The sequence below is a fragment of the Octodon degus genome, unplaced genomic scaffold (genome assembly GCF_000260255.1).
Source record: "Octodon degus isolate 3935 unplaced genomic scaffold, OctDeg1.0 scaffold00005, whole genome shotgun sequence".
In the NCBI taxonomy this organism is placed as follows: domain Eukaryota; kingdom Metazoa; phylum Chordata; class Mammalia; order Rodentia; family Octodontidae; genus Octodon; species Octodon degus.
This window is the reverse complement of record NW_004524581.1, coordinates 32,585,148-32,600,310: the sequence shown is the minus strand read 5'-3', so window position 1 is coordinate 32,600,310 and position 15,163 is coordinate 32,585,148. Positions and strand designations below refer to the sequence as shown.

The window sequence follows — 15,163 nt, the reverse complement described above, 5'->3', positions numbered from 1 at the left end:
TGATTGTAGGTTTATTTATGTACATATTTCCTCTACTTTCTTTTCTTTCATTCTGAGAGTCACATGTACATTGGACCTTCCCTTTGTGTCCTATAAGTCTCTTAGACTCTTACATTTTTAATATTTTTACTTTATATATTCTGGTTAGTTTTTAAAAGAATTTTTTTTTCATAGATACATGGCTTTTTATCCAGCTGCGCCAAATTCTGTTGAGGTTTTCATTTAGTTTGTCTTTCAGTTCCAGAATTTCTCCTTGGGTATGTTCAGACCTGCTGTGTTGTCACTTTCCCTGCTGAGATTTTTCATCTCAGCTTTTATTTATTTCAGCATTGTGAACCTGGGCTCTTGGGGAAAAAAAAAGATTGTGTTTTTGACAGAATAATTGTGTGTCCTGCTTCCTGCCAGGGTACAGTATGACAGTGGTGCGGGCGCCTGCGCTGCGTCCTGCTCAGGCTGAGGCGCTGGGGGCTCTGGGCACTCCGCTTGCTCTTCCCACTGTGTTTCGTCACCAATTTAGAAAGATGGTCTTTTGGTAGTTCCCTTATTCCATGTCTTTCGCAGTCTGTATCTTTTGAGTGTTGTTTTCTTATGTGCCCAGTTATTTTTGGTGTTATGGGGAACAGATTTCCATAGTTCTGCAAATGCCTTCCTTGCCCCAATTCCCTCTTATCATTTCCTGCTTTTATTTGTATATTACATTAATCTGGTAGTTCCTCTTATCATGTGAGCTCTTTAGTGCTTAAACATTAAAAAAAAATATTGTCCTAGCATGTTAGTTAATACTAACATGTGGCTTGGTTCTTCCTTTATTTACACAAATAGAAGTCCTGGTTTATTTTAGTTAAAAAGTATGGGGGAGAGTTTTCTTTTCTTTTTTTTTTTTTTAATGTACTTGGTACAGGGTCTAACTACACAGCGCAGACTCATAGTAATCCTGCTGTTTTCAGCCTCCCCAGCACTGAGATTGCAGGTGTGCGCTGCAACACCCCGTCTCTGGCCAGCTCGGTGTGCCCCCAGGTGCCGGGGATTGAACCCTGGTCCCTAAGCAGGGGATTAGTCTGCCGCCCTGTCTCACCACACTTGTTTTTCTTTTTGTCTTTTTGAGACAGGGTCTTGCTGTGCAGTGCAGGCTCTGAGCTCACTTTGTAGCCCAGGCTGGTCTGGAACTCACAACAGTCCTCCTGCTTCAGCCTCCAGAATGCTGGGACTCCAAGCATGTGCCACCATGCCCAATTTATTTTATTATCTACTACCTTTCTTCACCTTCCCCCACTCAGAATCCAGACCCTGATCCTGGAGGGCAGGTCTATGTCTTAACTGCTATTTTATCTCAGAGCCTGGCATAGATCTGTCTTAGAAAACCAATGATGTCTGAAAGACACCTGCTGAGTCGGGGCCTCAATGGAAAAGCTTGCTTTGGATGCCCTGGTTATTTCTTCATTCAATAAAAATGCCCAAACTAGTAAGCAAGAACTCCCTGCCCAGAGATGCCCAGGTACAACAGAACATCTTGGACTAACACATTCTACTTTTCTTTTTCCGTGTGTGTGTGTGTGTGTGTGTGTGTGTGTGTGTGTGTGTGTGTGAGACAGAAGGAACTTCAGGAGCAGGGAGAGATCAGAGTCATCCAGCTGGGCTTTGACTTGGATGCCCATGGGATTATCTTCACAGAGGACTACAGGACCAGAGTATGTGTGATTTTTTTTCCCCCCTGTTTATGTAGGGGGTTGGGGAGTGTAAATAAAGACAAGGAACAATTCTCCTGCCCCACAGTTCGTGGGCAGGGTGTGGGGTTCTAGAAAATAGTACAGTAGGGAAGTGGAAGCAGGGAGGGGCTGGGGGAGGGGCGGGAGGGCGCTGTCCTGGAGCTGGGCCGTGTCTCTCTCTGTGGTTCTAGGTCCTCAAGGCCTGTGACAGCCGGCCCTGTGCTGGGGCTGTGCAGAAGTTCCTGGCTTCCGTGCTTCCAGCCTGTGGGGGTCTTAGTTTCCAGCAGGATCAGATGACACAGACCTTTGGCTTCAGGGACTCAGAGATCACGTGAGACGGGGGGCCAGCAGAGTAGGGTCTGCCACTGCCCTCAGGCCCACGCCGCCCTGAGTGAGCAAGCCCAGCCCTTCTGCTTGCATTTTCTCAATTTGTTGTCTTCAGTCAGTCTTACTGGAGCATTCTGTGTATACCGAATGACCACAGTCACAGCTGAACCTGTACACAGTAGAACTTGATTCTTTGCTTTTTTCTGTTCCCCTACCCTCCCTTTAACCCCGCCTCCCTCATTTACAAAGCCTTGTTTCCATTTTTTTCTCTTTTCTCACTGTCCCTTTTGTTTAACTAAATGCTCTAAATTTGTGCTTCTCCCTGCAAGAGAGTGAGCCTGGGAGAGCCAGAGCTGGCCCGGGAGGCACCGGGCTGTGAGGCTGGAGGCGGAGCTGTGCGCCTCCTGGGCAGCCGCCCTCTAGCCCTGGAGTCCCCGAGGCCTGGGTGCAGGCCTAGCTCCTGGCACCGGGGCAGGAGACTCTTCTGGGCTCCATAGCACGTGCAAGGCTGGCGGGGGCTGTAATCCCAGCAGTCTGGGAGGGTGAGGCAGGAGGATGACAAGGTCAAGCCAGGCCTGGGCAACTTAGCAACTTAGTGAGACCCTGTCGCAAACTAAAATGAAGAAAGAAGGGGCTGAGAGGCAGATCAGTGCGAATGCTCTAGACTCAGTGCCCACTGTGGCAGAACCAGGAATGGCAGCCTGGGCTCCGTATAGTGAGAACCTGCCTCGAGAACCCCAACCAAACCAGATCCCCAGAAGAAGGTGGCTAATGTTTAGGGGCTCGGTCTTGTCCTGGCCTCCTCCTTTGTGACCCATGCTACACATGAAAGTAAGAACTAGGGGTCCGGGGAGATAGCTCAGTGGAATAAGTGCTTGCCTGGTGAGCTCAAGGTCCTGAGTTTGATCCCTGGTACCGCAAAAAAAAAAAAAGAAAGAAAGAAAGAAAGAACTAAAGGGGGAAGCAAATGTTTGCATGCAGGCAGGTGCAGCCAGCGGTGGGGAGAGCACAGGGTCCGGCGAACATCCCTCCCTCTCGGGGTATCCCAGGGCCAGTGGCCGAGGCTGTTCTGCAAGGAAGGGAAGCAGAGGGAGGGCAGCCCGGGAAGGGCAGTGGAGACTGCGTGTTCAAGCAGACACCATCTCTGCTGGAGTGTTCTTATGGGTCCCTCTTGCTGGGGTGGTGACCCTGTTTCTGGAGACTGCTCAAACATGAACGTTGGGACAGGAGGGGAGGGCCATTCCCAGGGTGGCAACAGCAGCCTCATCTCCTGGCTTTCCCGCCTGCAGGCATCTGGTGAACGCCGGTGTCCTCACTGTACGGGACGCAGGGAGCTGGTGGCTGGCGGTGCCCGGAGCTGGGAGATTTATCAAGTACTTTGTTAAAGGTATTACCTGTGGCTGTGCCCTTCGCCTGTCAAGCACAACTTTTGTGGCTCCTCAGGCCCTTGGGTTTAATTAATTTGCCCCTTTCCTGTGCTGCCTCCTCCAGGGCGCCAGGCTGTTCTCGGCATGGTCCGAAAGGCCAGGTACCGGGAGCTACTCCTGTCAGAGCTTCTGGGCCGGCGGGCGCCTGCTACTGTGCGGCTCGGCCTGGCCTACCACGTCCATGACCTCATTGGTGCCCAGCTGGTGGACTGGTAAGTCTTGTGCCCTGGGACTGGCCGTGCAGGGCAGCGACCCCTAGGTGCATTTCCTCTGCTGTCTAATTCACCAGGGAGCCTGGTCTCTGTGGACTTCTCTGGCACCCAGGGCCGCCCCAACCGAGTCCCAAGCTCTCCTGCACCCTGGGCCCATGCAGCCAGCTCTAGGGTTGTTTTCCTGTTCTGCAGCATCTCCACTACTTCCGGAACCCTCCTTCGCCTGCCAGAGACGTGAGGGACTGCCTGCTGTCACACCTCCTGAGTGGGACAAGGCCCAGGAGTGCTACCTGTGGCGGCCAAGCTGGTGACATCCTGAGAAGGCTGGGAGCTGGGACAGCGCGGGGCTCACGGGGGTACAGAGGGCTAGGTGGGCTACCCCAGTGGGCTCGGCAGACTGCTGTGCCCTGCGGTACAGAGCTGGGAAGTGCCAGGGCCTTGGCTGCCGCCCTTTGGGAAGAAGGTGCTGTGTGCTGTCTGGGATTGGCTATTAGGGTGGCTGGAAGGGGCTGGGGTTCTCTGCCCCGCATGCTGAATTGGAATTGCCAAATAAAGTACTGTGCCTGTGACGATTTCTGAACATGTGTTTGTCATGCTTGTGGTAGCAAAGCTGGGGGAGGCATGAGCTTTGTCCTATTGTTCAGAGGACAAAGTTGCCCTGATACTGAGCCGGTCCTGTCCCCTGAACTGCAGGGCTCTGCTTGGGCCTCAGTGTGGGTGGGCAGGGGTCTTGGAAGCCAGTCCTTCGGTATCTTCCTCGTCACAGGGACCCGCATGCTCATGCCATGAGACGCTCCAGTCAGGGAGGTGGCTGCACCGTGGCCTGTGGGTAACTGGGAAGGACAGCGGGTTCGGGGCCAGGATTGCCTCACACCACCCGGGAGCCTGGGGTCCGGGCTGCTCCCCAACGTTGGCCTGGGGCCAGTTGCCATTCTTGGTTGTCACATGGTTTCCCGGCCCTGCTGGGCTAGGGGAGGAGCAAGGTCCACATCAACTTTCCCTGCCCCTGGCTGGCCAGAAGGGAGTGGACAGACCCACAGACCTGACGCCGCGCGATCCCCCAGCCATGCGGCTCCTGTGGGGCCTGCTCGCGGTGTTCAGCCTCTTCCCCGCGTCTCTGCAGAAGCCCAGGTTGGGAGAGGAGGGCTGCTGGGTCGGGGGCGATGGGAGGCGGGGAGGCGGGGAGGGCCGGGAGTCTGACGCCGGCTGCCTCCCTGTCCTCAGGTTGCTTCTTTTCGCTCCTTCTGTGGTCAATCTGGGGGTTCCCCTGTCAGTGGGGGTGCAGCTGCAGGATGCCCCCCCAGGGCAAGTGGTGAGAGGATCTGTGCTGCTGAGGAACCCGAGCCAAAATAATGACCCATGTTCGCCAGAGGAGAACTTCATGCTCACCTCGGACCGAGACTTCCAGCTCCTCAGCCTGCAGGTGGCGGCTGCGGTCCCACTCGGCCTTCCTCTCCCTTCTGTCTTCTTGCAGATGGCGCTGGCTTCCCTTCCTCCTCTGCAGTGTCCTTCAGGTCTCTCTCTTGGCTTTTCTATCCTGTTCCTTCTGGTGTCCCCAAGCCACTCTCTTGCCGTCTGGACAGGTTCCCCAGAGCAAGGCACTGTCCTGTGGCCTCTTCAGCCTCCGCAAAAGCCATGAGGTCCAGCTGGTGGCCCAGTCACCCTGGCTAACTGGCACCCTGGCTAAAAAGACCAGCACTCAGGGTGTCAACCTGCGCTTCTCCTCTCGCCGCGGGCACTTCTTCGTGCAGACTGACCAGCCCGTGTATAACCCTGGCCAGCGGGGTAAGCCTTGGCCTCAGGCCTCCTCCTGGCTTCCTCCTGGCCCTCAGAGGATGAGTTGTGGGGCAAGTGCTCAGCCGCCTCCCTCCCTAGAATGGAGCCCACCCTCCCTGTGAACGCGGGCCCCTGCTCACCTCCCCCCCCCCCCCCCCATTCCCAGTTCGGTACCGAGTCTTCGCTCTGGATCAGAAGATGCGGCCGTCCACGGACAGCCTCCTGGTCACGGTGGAGGTGAGGCCCAGAGCGCCGGCCCCTCCTGACTTGGGGCGTGCACGGTGTGCCTCCCAACCTCCCAACCGAGACCGTTTCTACTCCCCGTGCAGAACGCTCAGGGTCTCCGCGTGCGGAAAAAGCAGGTGCGCGATCCTTCCTCCATCTTCCAGGATGACTTCATGATTCCAGACATCTCAGAGTAAGTGCCCCTCACGTGGCTGCGGTCCCATGGCTCTCCCCCACTGTCTCCCTTTGACCGCTCTCACCTCCAGCAGTCCCTCTTCCAGCCCGACCCTGGGCCTCCTGAGCCTCTGGTCTGACCCACAGAGCTCTGCCTAGGGATCCAGGCCGCTGGCCGGCTGAGGTCCGCTGCAAGGGGCTGAGTCCTTTCTTTGTCTGTGCTCAGGCCAGGGACCTGGAGGATCTCAGCCCAGTTCTCGGACAGCCTGGAAACCAACAGCAGCACCAAATTCGAGGTGAAGAAGTATGGTGAGTGCTGGCTCCTGGAGGACGGGCCATGCCTCCGATGGAGGGGCCACGGGGTGGGCCGCACGAGGAGAGCCCCCCTGGCGAGCTCTGACCTGCCTGTCTCTCCGCCCTGGGTCAGTCCTTCCCAACTTCGAGGTCAAGATCACCCCCTGGAAGCCCTATATCTTGGTGACTCCTGACCATCTTGGTGAAATCCAACTAGACATCCAGGCCAGGTGACACCCTCGCCCCGCCAGGTCCCCACTCATTTCCTTCTCTGTGGGGTCCTCCTCACCCCCAGCCTTTGGCCAACCTACTCCCCACTCCTTGTGGGACAGGTACATCTATGGCAAGCCAGTGCAAGGTGTAGCCTATGTGCGCTTCGCACTGCTGGCCGAGGATGGTCAGAAGACTTTCCTTCGGGGTCTGGAGACGCAGCGCAAGGTAGGGCCGAGGTGGGGGTGAGGCGGGGAGGGGAGGGTGCGCCAGTCTTCCCATGCCCCATTTTCCTCTGCTCCAGCTGGTGGAAGGTGAGAGCCGCATCGCCCTCTCAAGGGCTGAGCTCCAGGGTGCCTTGGAGAAGGTGAACGTCACTGTTGCTGACCTCCAGGGTCTGCGTCTCTACGCCGCCGCAGCCATTGTGGAGTCTCCAGGTGGGCAGCATCCCTTGTTTGGACCCAGGTCTTTGTCCTGGAGCTCACCACACTGCCACCCACTAGCCTCTCAGGACGAGTGACCCAGGATCCGAAGTCCCCCTGAGGCCCCACCTTGTGAATGTTCCGTTGCCTCTGAACAGAGCCGCACATGGGCCTCTGGGGACACTTAAGATCCAAAGGATGGCTGGATATGGTGTCATAGGTTAACTAATCCTAGCTGATGAGGCAGAAGAAGCACAGCGAGGGTGGTTTACTAAGATCTTACCTCAAAATAAACACCACAAAGGGCTAAGGCTGTTCCCTCTACAGCACAGCATTCCCTGCGGACCACCCAGAAAGAAAAACCAGTTTTGAGCACTCGCCCTGCTTCCTAGCACCGCTTCCTACCCTGACTTCTGCACCTGTTGGGCCCAGCAGACCTGGTCTCTCAGGGCCGGCCAAGTAGCTCAGTGGGGGCTGGGGAGATAGCAGGCGCAAGGTCCTGAGTTCAATCCCTAGTACCTCAAACAACAACAACAACAAAACACAAATAGCTCAGTGGATTAAAGCGCCTGCCGTGCCGGCCCCGCCCCCGAGCTTCCTGAGATGGCAACTGAGACTGGGCATGGTGGCGCACACCTATCATCTCTGCTCTTAGGAGGCTGGAAACAGGCAGATCACTACGAGTCCTGTCTATGCAGTGAGACCCTGAACATCCTGTACACCCTGTCCTAAAATATGGAAAAGAAAAAGACCTGGTCTCTCTCCAGCTCCCCTCCGCCGGCTTCCTACCCCTTCCAGTCTCGGCTTCCCTCGTTCATCTGTCCGCTCTGCAGTGGGTGTCCGCGTGCCAGTATTGCGTTAGGCTTTGTGCGTGCAGAAATTGGTGCAAGTCAGGCTCGTGTCCTGGGGAGACGCTCAGGCACCTCTGCCCTCCATTTCTGTTCTTTGCCTTGCAGGGGGAGAGATCGAGGAGGCGGAGCTCACATCCTGGCGCTTTGTGCCATCTGCCTTCTCTGTGGACCTGAGCAACACCAAGCGCCACCTTGTGCCGGGGGCCCCCTTCCTGCTGCAGGTGGCTGCTGGGCGCGGGGTGGAGTCTGAGGACGAGTCTCGGGGGCCCCCTTCCTGCTGCAGGTGGCTGCTGGGCGCGGGATGGAGTCTGAGAACGAGTCTCGCTGACCACTCTTTCACCGGCCTCCTTCTACCTGCCTAGGCCCTAGTCCGAGAAGTGTCAGGCTCCCCGGCCTCTGGCATTCCTGTCAAAGTCTCTGCCACACTGTCTGGGTCTGTTTCTGATGTCCCAGATATTAAACAAAACACAGACAGGACGGGCCAGGTCCATGTTGCCATCGATGTCCCGAGGGGTACCACCGAACTGCGGCTCTTGGTAGGCCTTTCCTGCCTGTGGGGAGGCTGCGCTGGTCTCTGAGGGTTTCTGGCCTGGCTTGGAGGAGAGGGACACACAACCTGGTCACTGACCTCAGTCCCTCCCCCCAGGTGTCTGCAGGCTCCCCCTACCCCGCTGTGGCCAGGCTCACCGTGCACGCCCCGCCCTCCAGCAGCTCTGGCTTCCTGTCTATTGAGCGGCAGGATCCTCGGGCTCCTAGAGTCCAGGAAACTGTCGTCCTGAATCTGCGGACCGTGGGCCTGAGGGGGGCCACCTTCCCTTATTACTACTACATGGTGCGCACAGCCGGGACAAGGCAGGGCAGGGGCGGGGAGAGGCTCGGGTACGCTGGGCATGGTGTCGGGGCTGGGATGGGACGCGAAGAGGAAGCCACTCTGTGCTCCTCTTGGCGCAGATTCTGTCCCGAGGTGAGATTGTGTTTGTGGACCGGGAGCCCAGGACTGCCCTGACCTCCGTCTCAGTGTTTGTGGACCACCGTTTGGCACCCTCCTTCTACTTTGTGGCCTTCTACTATCATCAAGGCCAGCCTGTGGCCAACTCCCTGCGGGTGGACGTCGAGGCCGGGGCCTGTGAGGGCAAGGTGCCTGGGGCCAGGGCGGTGTGTGCATACGTGCATGTGTGTAGGGGTTAGGAGAGAAGGAGGACTTAGTGATTGCTGGTGAGTTTGGGGTGTCCTGAGAGTACCCGGGACTGAAAGCCTTACCCCCTTCCTCCTCTCTCAGCTGGAGTTGCATGTGGACGGTGCCAAGGACTATCGCAATGGGGACCAGGTGAGGCTGCAGGTGCGCACTGAGCCTGCAGCCCTGGTGGCGCTGGGAGCTGTGGACACAGCTCTGTATGCCGTGGGAAGCAAGACTCACAAGCCCCTGGACATGGCCAAGGTGTGTCAGCCATCCCTGCCATCTGCTAGGCCCTCGTGCCTCCTTCCCCTGAGTGAGCTCCGTGCGGGGTCTCTTGGGCTTCTGCAGACCCCCGCCAGCCCTCCCACAGGCCTTGGGCCACGTCCACTGTGTCTGTCCTGTGTCTGCCAGGCCTTGTCGCCGGCATTGTATGGCCAGTCCTGCCCCTCAGCGGCCAGCCCCTGTCTCTCCAACCTGGACTTTCCTCCCCCCAGGTCTTTGAAGTCATGAACAGCTACAGCCTTGGCTGCGGCCCTGGGGGTGGCGACAGTGCCCTCCAGGTGTTTGAGGCTGCTGGCCTGGCCTTCTCTGATGGAGACCTGCGGACGCCAGTCAGGGAGAGTGAGCACTGGCAGAAAGAGCACGGGCTGGGAGAGGAGGGAGGGTGCAGGGGCTTCAGGCAAGCAGGAAAGGGCTGGGCTGCTGGGCGGGAGACAGGAGGAGTCCAGGCCACACACCCTTCTTTGAGTCATCTCCAATCTTGCTCTCTGCTAGCTCTGAGCTGTCCCAAAGAGAAGAAAACCAGGAAGAAGAGAAGTGTGGACTTCCAGAAGGCCACGAGTGAGAAGTGTGAGTGGCAGGTGCCCACAGGGCTGCAGCGTCCACCATGTCCGGCTTGGGTGGGCCCTCTTCCCACGTCTGCTCCTTGGAGAGACAGGAAGCCAGGCTGACAGTGGGAGGGAAGCGCTCTGGCTGTGGCCTCACTGCTGAACTGGGCCTCCGTCTGTCTCCCTCCTGCCTGCCCTCACTGGCCTGCAGTGGGCCAGTTCACTTCCCCAGAGGCCAAGCGCTGCTGCCAGGATGGGCTGACGCGGCTGCCCATGGTGCGCTCGTGTGGGCAGCGGGCAGCGCGTGTGCCGCAGCCAGCCTGCCGGGAGACCTTCCTGTCCTGCTGTGAGTTTGCTGAGAGCCTGCGCAAGAAGAGCCGGGCCGAGAACCCCGGGGGCCTCGGGAGAGGTGAGTCCTGGTGGGCAGGGGCAGCTGCGCTCCATTTGGAGGGGGGATGCCCTTCCTCACTCGCTGCTTTGTCCCAGCCCTGGAGGTCCTGCAGGAGGAGGAGCTGCTGGAGGAGGATGAGATCCGGGTACGCAGCTTCTTCCCCGAGAACTGGCTCTGGCGGGTGCTGCAGGTGGATCGCTCCCAAACGTGAGCATCTGGGGCCTCGCCTCGGGCTGGTGCTGCCAGTCCTGGCGTGGCATGACGGCTTCTCCACCTTGGCCACAGGTTGCCCGTGTGGCTCCCTGACTCTATGACCACGTGGGAGATCCATGGCGTGAGCCTGTCCCAAAGCAAGGGTGAGATACCCTGCCTGCACCGCAGGCTGCTCTTCTACTTCCACCCTCCCCAGCTCCTGGCTTAGCCCCTTGTGTTTGGCAGGGAAGGCTGGGGATGTCTGTACTAACCCGGACCAAAGAGCAGGAGCAGCAAGGGCACTGCTGGGCCCCTTGTCCCTGAGTCCTTGAGGTGTCCTCTGACCTGCCCTCTGCCCTTCCTGCTGTCCCCAGGCCTGTGTGTGGCCACGCCAGCCCGACTCCGAGTCTTCCGTGAGTTCCACCTGCACCTCCGCCTGCCCGCCTCTGTCCGCCGCTTTGAGCAGCTGGAGCTGCGGCCCGTCCTCTACAACTACCTGGAGCAGAACCTGACTGTGAGGCCCTGCTTGCACGCCCGGCCCGGCCTGGGGGGGGGGGGGGGCCTGGTGGCCGAGCCCTGCTGAGCCCTGTCCGTCCACCCCCAGATGAGCGTCCACATCGCCCCTGTGGAAGGGCTGTGCCTGGCTGGGGGTGGAGGGCTGGCCCAGCAGGTGCAGGTGCCCGCAGGCTCTGCCCGGCCCGTGCCCTTCTTCGTGGTGCCCACCGCAGCTGCTGCTGTGTCCCTGAAGGTGGTGGCCCGAGGTACCTCCTTTGTGGGGGATGCGGTGTCCAAGGTTCTGCAGATTGAGGTGAGTGGCACAGCCCCAGCCAGGCCCCCCCGATCTGTCTCCATCCTCAGCATTCCACTGGCCAGACCAGGGCCAGCATCCAAACCCACATTGTTCTTAGTTCTTTTACAATTGTGCCCTACCTGTCGCTGAAGTTTAAATCAAAGTCCCCAGAGTGTCTGCATGGCGGGGCAGGGTGGTGGGGCACAGGGCTCCTCACAGCCCCTTCCCACTTCCCTGAGGCAGAAGGAAGGGGCCATCCGCAAGGAGGAATTCATCTATCAGCTTAACCCCCTGGGTGAGTGTCCCAGCCTGGCGCCAGGCTCCTGGGCTGCAGGGCATGGGGTTGTGAACTGCAAGGCAGATACCAGCCTGTCCCATCTCTGCAGATCACCGAGCCCGGACTTTGGAAATTCCCGGCAGCTCGGATCCAAACATGATTCCTGATGGAGACGTGACCAGCTTTGTCAGGGTCACAGGTGGGCGAGTCCTCCAGTGTCTCCTTGGGCTCCTGGGGCCTGCTTTGACCTCTAACCCCAGCATTTCAAAGCCTCTTCTCATCCTTGGCCCCCTTGCCTTCTGCAGCCTCAAATCCCCTGGACACCCTGGGCTCTGAGGGTGCCCTGTCCCCCGGAGGTGTGGCCTCTCTCCTGAAGCTCCCCACAGGCTGTGGTGAGCAAACGATGACCCTCCTGGCTCCCACGCTGGCTGCCTCCCGCTACCTGGACAGGACAGAACAGTGGGGCAGACTGCCACCTGAGACCAAGGACCACGCCGTGGATCTGATCCAGAAAGGTTCCACGTGTGGGGCTGGGTGGGTGGGTAGGCGAAGGCCCCGTGGTGCGTGCAGCCTCAGTCTCCTCGGCAGCTGCCTCTCCTCTCCCAGGCTACTTGAGGATCCAGGAATACCGGAAGTCAGACGGTTCCTATGCAGCTTGGTTAAGCCGCGGCAGCAGTACTTGGTGAGCTTGGGCGATGGCTTCTAACTGGGGTCAGAGAGACAGCCCAGTGAGTAACCGGGCGGCTGGGGACGGGGTCAGTGTCCCCAGCAAGACTGCCCTGTCCCCAGCCATCCCCTTCCTCCCCGGTAGGCTCACAGCCTTCGTGCTGAAGGTTCTGAGTGTGGCCCAGGAGCAGGTGGGCGGCTCGCCCGAGAAGCTGCAGGAGACGGCGAGCTGGCTGCTGTCCCAGCAGCAGGAAGATGGCTCATTCCATGACGCCTGTCCGGTTATACACAGAGGCATGCAGGTGTGGGACTGGGGAGCCAGGCAGCCCGGGGGGTGGGGGTGCAGAGGAGGGCTGCCCCACCCCGCCCCTGCTGGCTGACGCCTCCTCCTCCCCTGTCGCCAGGGCGGCTTGGTGGGAACCGACGAGACAGTGGCCCTCACGGCCTTCGTGGTCATCGCCCTTCAGCACGGGCTGGCTGTCTTCCAGGACCAGAGCGCAGAGCAGCTGAAGCAGAGGGTGGTGAGCACATGTGTGGCGCCACCCTTCCCTGGTCCCCAGCGCCCCCTTGCTCCCTGGGGCCCGGGGCTCCAGCCCCAGACCTTCCTGCTCTCTTGCAGAGAGCCTCCATCTCAAAGGCACACACATTCTTGGGAGAGAAAGTAAGTGCTGGGCTTCTGGGCGCCCACGCAGCTGCCATCACGGCCTATGCTCTGACGCTGACCAAGGCCCCCGAGGAAGTGCAGGAAGTGGCCCACAACAACCTTATGGTTATGGCCCAGGAGATTGGCGGTGAGGCTTGGGGTCCTCAGGGAGCCCAGAGGGTGAGAGCGTGGAGGCCAGAGAAGAGGCAAAGTGAGGGAGGCCAGGGCGCTGGGCGGGTCCAGTGACTGGGCTCCCCCGCCTGTTCCCCCACCCATTCCCTTCCAGATAAACTGTACTGGGGCTCGGTGGCTACTTCACAGAGCAACGTTGTGTCGCCCACCGCAGCTGCTCTCAACCCAGCAGATCCTGTGCCCCAGGCACCCGCGCTGTGGATTGAGACCACGGCCTACGGCCTGCTGCACCTGCTGCTCCGGGAGGGCAAGGCCGAGCTGGCAGACCAGGTGGCCACGTGGCTCACGCATCAGGGCAGCTTCCTTGGTGGTTTCCGCAGCACGCAGGTAGGGCCTGACGGGAGGTGGTGGCAGTGGCCGTCCTGAGACCCAGCGCCTGAGTGTGGCCTGCTCTCCTCAGGACACAGTAATAGCCCTGGATGCCCTGTCGGCCTACTGGATCGCCTCCCATACCATGGAGGACAAGGAGCTCAATGTGACCCTCAGTGCCCCAGGCCAGAGAGGCGTCGGGTCTGTCGTGTTGCAGCTGAACAAACATCAAGTTAAGGGCCTGGAGGAGGAACTGCGGGTGAGCCGCTTGCTCCTGGACCTTGGAGAGGAAACGCTGGGCCGGGCCGAGGTCACACGCCCCTCCCAGCTGTGGGCTATCTGCAGCCAGCTCCTTAAGGTCCTTCTGCGAAAGTGTTGTGCTGGCTGTGACCAAACCTCTTAGCTTCCCTCTGTGTGTGATCAAAAATATGGTGAATTTTAAATACAAAGGTTTTAAATTTATTATAGTAAAAGGCACAGGGGCACTGAGGGCCGCCACTCTCCCCCCAGGCTTTGAGCACACCCATCCCGTGGTCCCTGCTGCCTCCTGAAGCAGCCCTGGAGCCGCCCACTCCCAGTGTCTTTAGTTGCGCTGTCAGGGCAGCCTAGAGGTCCCACATTGGTTCAGACCATTGCCTGTTCATGGTCATACTGACTGTGGGGAAGGGCCAGGTGACCCAGCGCCACATCTGGATAGCAAGGCGGATGGCGCCACTGTCGTGTCTCGTGGGCCCCACTGCCTGTTGGGTGGCCCCTGGCAGAAGCCTTTGTTGTACTTCCGACAGCATGAAGATGAACACGGACACTCTGAACGGCTTCAGACGTGGCCAGAGTGATGGGATAAGGGCGTTCAGAGGGAGAGCGAGGGTTTAGAGAGCAAATGTTGGCAGTGCCTCCTACTAGATGGTTCTTTAAAAGTTTAAATGGCCACCATATACTGTGGTGCCCAGGGTGTTGGCAGGCTAACGGAGAGGAGGCCTGCAAGGCTGTGAACCCCTGGACATGGCAGGGGAGGAGGGAGGGAGGGGTTGCCAGGCCTGCTGACACCTCTCCCCATGCTCTTCCCAAAAGTTCTCCCTGAGCAGCAAGATTAGCGTGAAGGTGGGCGGGAACAGCAAAGGAATCCTGAAGGTGAGGCTGGGGCAGGGGGAGTGCGGGAGGGAGGGGCTGGCAGGGAGGCCAGGCCGGGCCCACCTCAGCTGGGCCTGCCCTGCTTCTGTCCGTCCGGGGCTCCCCCCCTCTGGGCACCCTGTCGCCCGGCACCTCTCGTTCCCATGCTCTGCCCCCTGGCCCAGGCCTGTGCCCAGCCCTCAGGCTCCCCGCATTGCACAGGCATGGCAGCCCCACGCCCCTCCTGCCCCTGGGCCCCTCATGCCAGTGAAGGGAGCCAGCCTTCCCTCCAGGGCTGCTTGAGCGCCCCTCTCCCGAGGCAACTCCTGCTCTGCTCCTGCTGCCCAGGCCCTGTGCCCCTGCTGTGTGGCCTCCCTGCCTCCCGGCCATGGCCGAGCTCATTCCGCCCCCACGCCTTGGCGCCTTGGCCCCTTGGCCAGATGCCCGTGCTGGCCTTCTCTTGGCACTGTCCTGGGTGCTGGCCCTGCTCCCTCGCTCTCTGTCACATTTCTGGTGCCCATCGCATGCCTGGCCTATTCTCTTTTTTCATTTTTTAAAAATGTATTTAGTACAGGATCTCTAGGGCCTCACTACACAGATCAGACTCGTAGTGTGCGCCACCACTCCCAGCCTGATTCTCCATCTCAGTGGGGGCGGGGCTGGCACAGCACGCCAGGGATTGAACCCCAGTCCCTGCGCCTGCCTAAACACGTGCCTTAGTCCCCTGCACTATCTGGCTGGCCCTTGCCTAGCCCGTTCTGAGGTGGGTGGAGCCTGGGGTCTGGGCGCCAGCCATGTGCTACACACTCCTGCCCTTCTGAGCCAGGTCCTTCGCACCTACCATGTCCTGAACATGGAGAACACGACCTGCCAGGACCTTCGCATCGAGGTGACAGTCATGGGCTATGTGGAGTACACAAGTGAGTGCAGGGTCGGGAGGCCTGGGGCTGGGGGGGCTCGGAGCT

General features: G+C 59.4%; 2 protein-coding genes across 3 annotated transcripts in view; both read left to right on the top strand.

Annotated features, from left to right (window-relative positions):
* Stk19 (serine/threonine kinase 19) overlaps positions 1 to 4,242 on the top strand; it is an 8,226-nt gene extending 3,984 nt beyond the window's left edge. Inside the window, exons 3-7 of one of the 2 annotated variants that reach the window (XM_023721495.1) lie at positions 1,596 to 1,688; positions 1,898 to 2,037; positions 3,323 to 3,420; positions 3,525 to 3,672; positions 3,865 to 4,242. In XM_023721495.1, coding sequence (XP_023577263.1) covers positions 1,596 to 1,688; positions 1,898 to 2,037; positions 3,323 to 3,420; positions 3,525 to 3,672; positions 3,865 to 3,910 — 525 coding nt within the window. In that variant the 3' untranslated portion in view covers positions 3,911 to 4,242. Of the gene's footprint in view, positions 1 to 1,592; positions 1,689 to 1,897; positions 2,038 to 3,322; positions 3,421 to 3,524; positions 3,673 to 3,864 lie in introns of both variants that reach the window. The other variant, XM_004624282.2, reaches the window with a different exon arrangement.
* A 427-nt stretch (positions 4,243 to 4,669) lies between these two features.
* LOC101566596 (complement C4-B) overlaps positions 4,670 to 15,163 on the top strand; it is a 13,185-nt gene continuing 2,691 nt past the window's right edge. The window contains exons 1-32 of the mRNA XM_004624281.2: positions 4,670 to 4,803; positions 4,897 to 5,095; positions 5,256 to 5,457; positions 5,615 to 5,685; positions 5,778 to 5,866; positions 6,074 to 6,156; positions 6,275 to 6,371; positions 6,474 to 6,579; positions 6,656 to 6,788; positions 7,730 to 7,845; positions 7,987 to 8,160; positions 8,271 to 8,456; positions 8,576 to 8,761; positions 8,904 to 9,062; positions 9,296 to 9,422; positions 9,576 to 9,650; positions 9,840 to 10,037; positions 10,115 to 10,226; positions 10,305 to 10,375; positions 10,586 to 10,725; positions 10,816 to 11,019; positions 11,245 to 11,296; positions 11,388 to 11,477; positions 11,584 to 11,793; positions 11,885 to 11,960; positions 12,090 to 12,246; positions 12,349 to 12,465; positions 12,564 to 12,735; positions 12,874 to 13,106; positions 13,180 to 13,347; positions 14,160 to 14,219; positions 15,025 to 15,118. Of these exons, the coding sequence (XP_004624338.1) occupies positions 4,739 to 4,803; positions 4,897 to 5,095; positions 5,256 to 5,457; positions 5,615 to 5,685; positions 5,778 to 5,866; positions 6,074 to 6,156; positions 6,275 to 6,371; positions 6,474 to 6,579; positions 6,656 to 6,788; positions 7,730 to 7,845; positions 7,987 to 8,160; positions 8,271 to 8,456; positions 8,576 to 8,761; positions 8,904 to 9,062; positions 9,296 to 9,422; positions 9,576 to 9,650; positions 9,840 to 10,037; positions 10,115 to 10,226; positions 10,305 to 10,375; positions 10,586 to 10,725; positions 10,816 to 11,019; positions 11,245 to 11,296; positions 11,388 to 11,477; positions 11,584 to 11,793; positions 11,885 to 11,960; positions 12,090 to 12,246; positions 12,349 to 12,465; positions 12,564 to 12,735; positions 12,874 to 13,106; positions 13,180 to 13,347; positions 14,160 to 14,219; positions 15,025 to 15,118 (4,222 nt within the window). The 5' untranslated portion in view covers positions 4,670 to 4,738. The remainder of the gene's footprint in view (positions 4,804 to 4,896; positions 5,096 to 5,255; positions 5,458 to 5,614; positions 5,686 to 5,777; positions 5,867 to 6,073; positions 6,157 to 6,274; positions 6,372 to 6,473; positions 6,580 to 6,655; positions 6,789 to 7,729; positions 7,846 to 7,986; positions 8,161 to 8,270; positions 8,457 to 8,575; positions 8,762 to 8,903; positions 9,063 to 9,295; positions 9,423 to 9,575; positions 9,651 to 9,839; positions 10,038 to 10,114; positions 10,227 to 10,304; positions 10,376 to 10,585; positions 10,726 to 10,815; positions 11,020 to 11,244; positions 11,297 to 11,387; positions 11,478 to 11,583; positions 11,794 to 11,884; positions 11,961 to 12,089; positions 12,247 to 12,348; positions 12,466 to 12,563; positions 12,736 to 12,873; positions 13,107 to 13,179; positions 13,348 to 14,159; positions 14,220 to 15,024; positions 15,119 to 15,163) is intronic.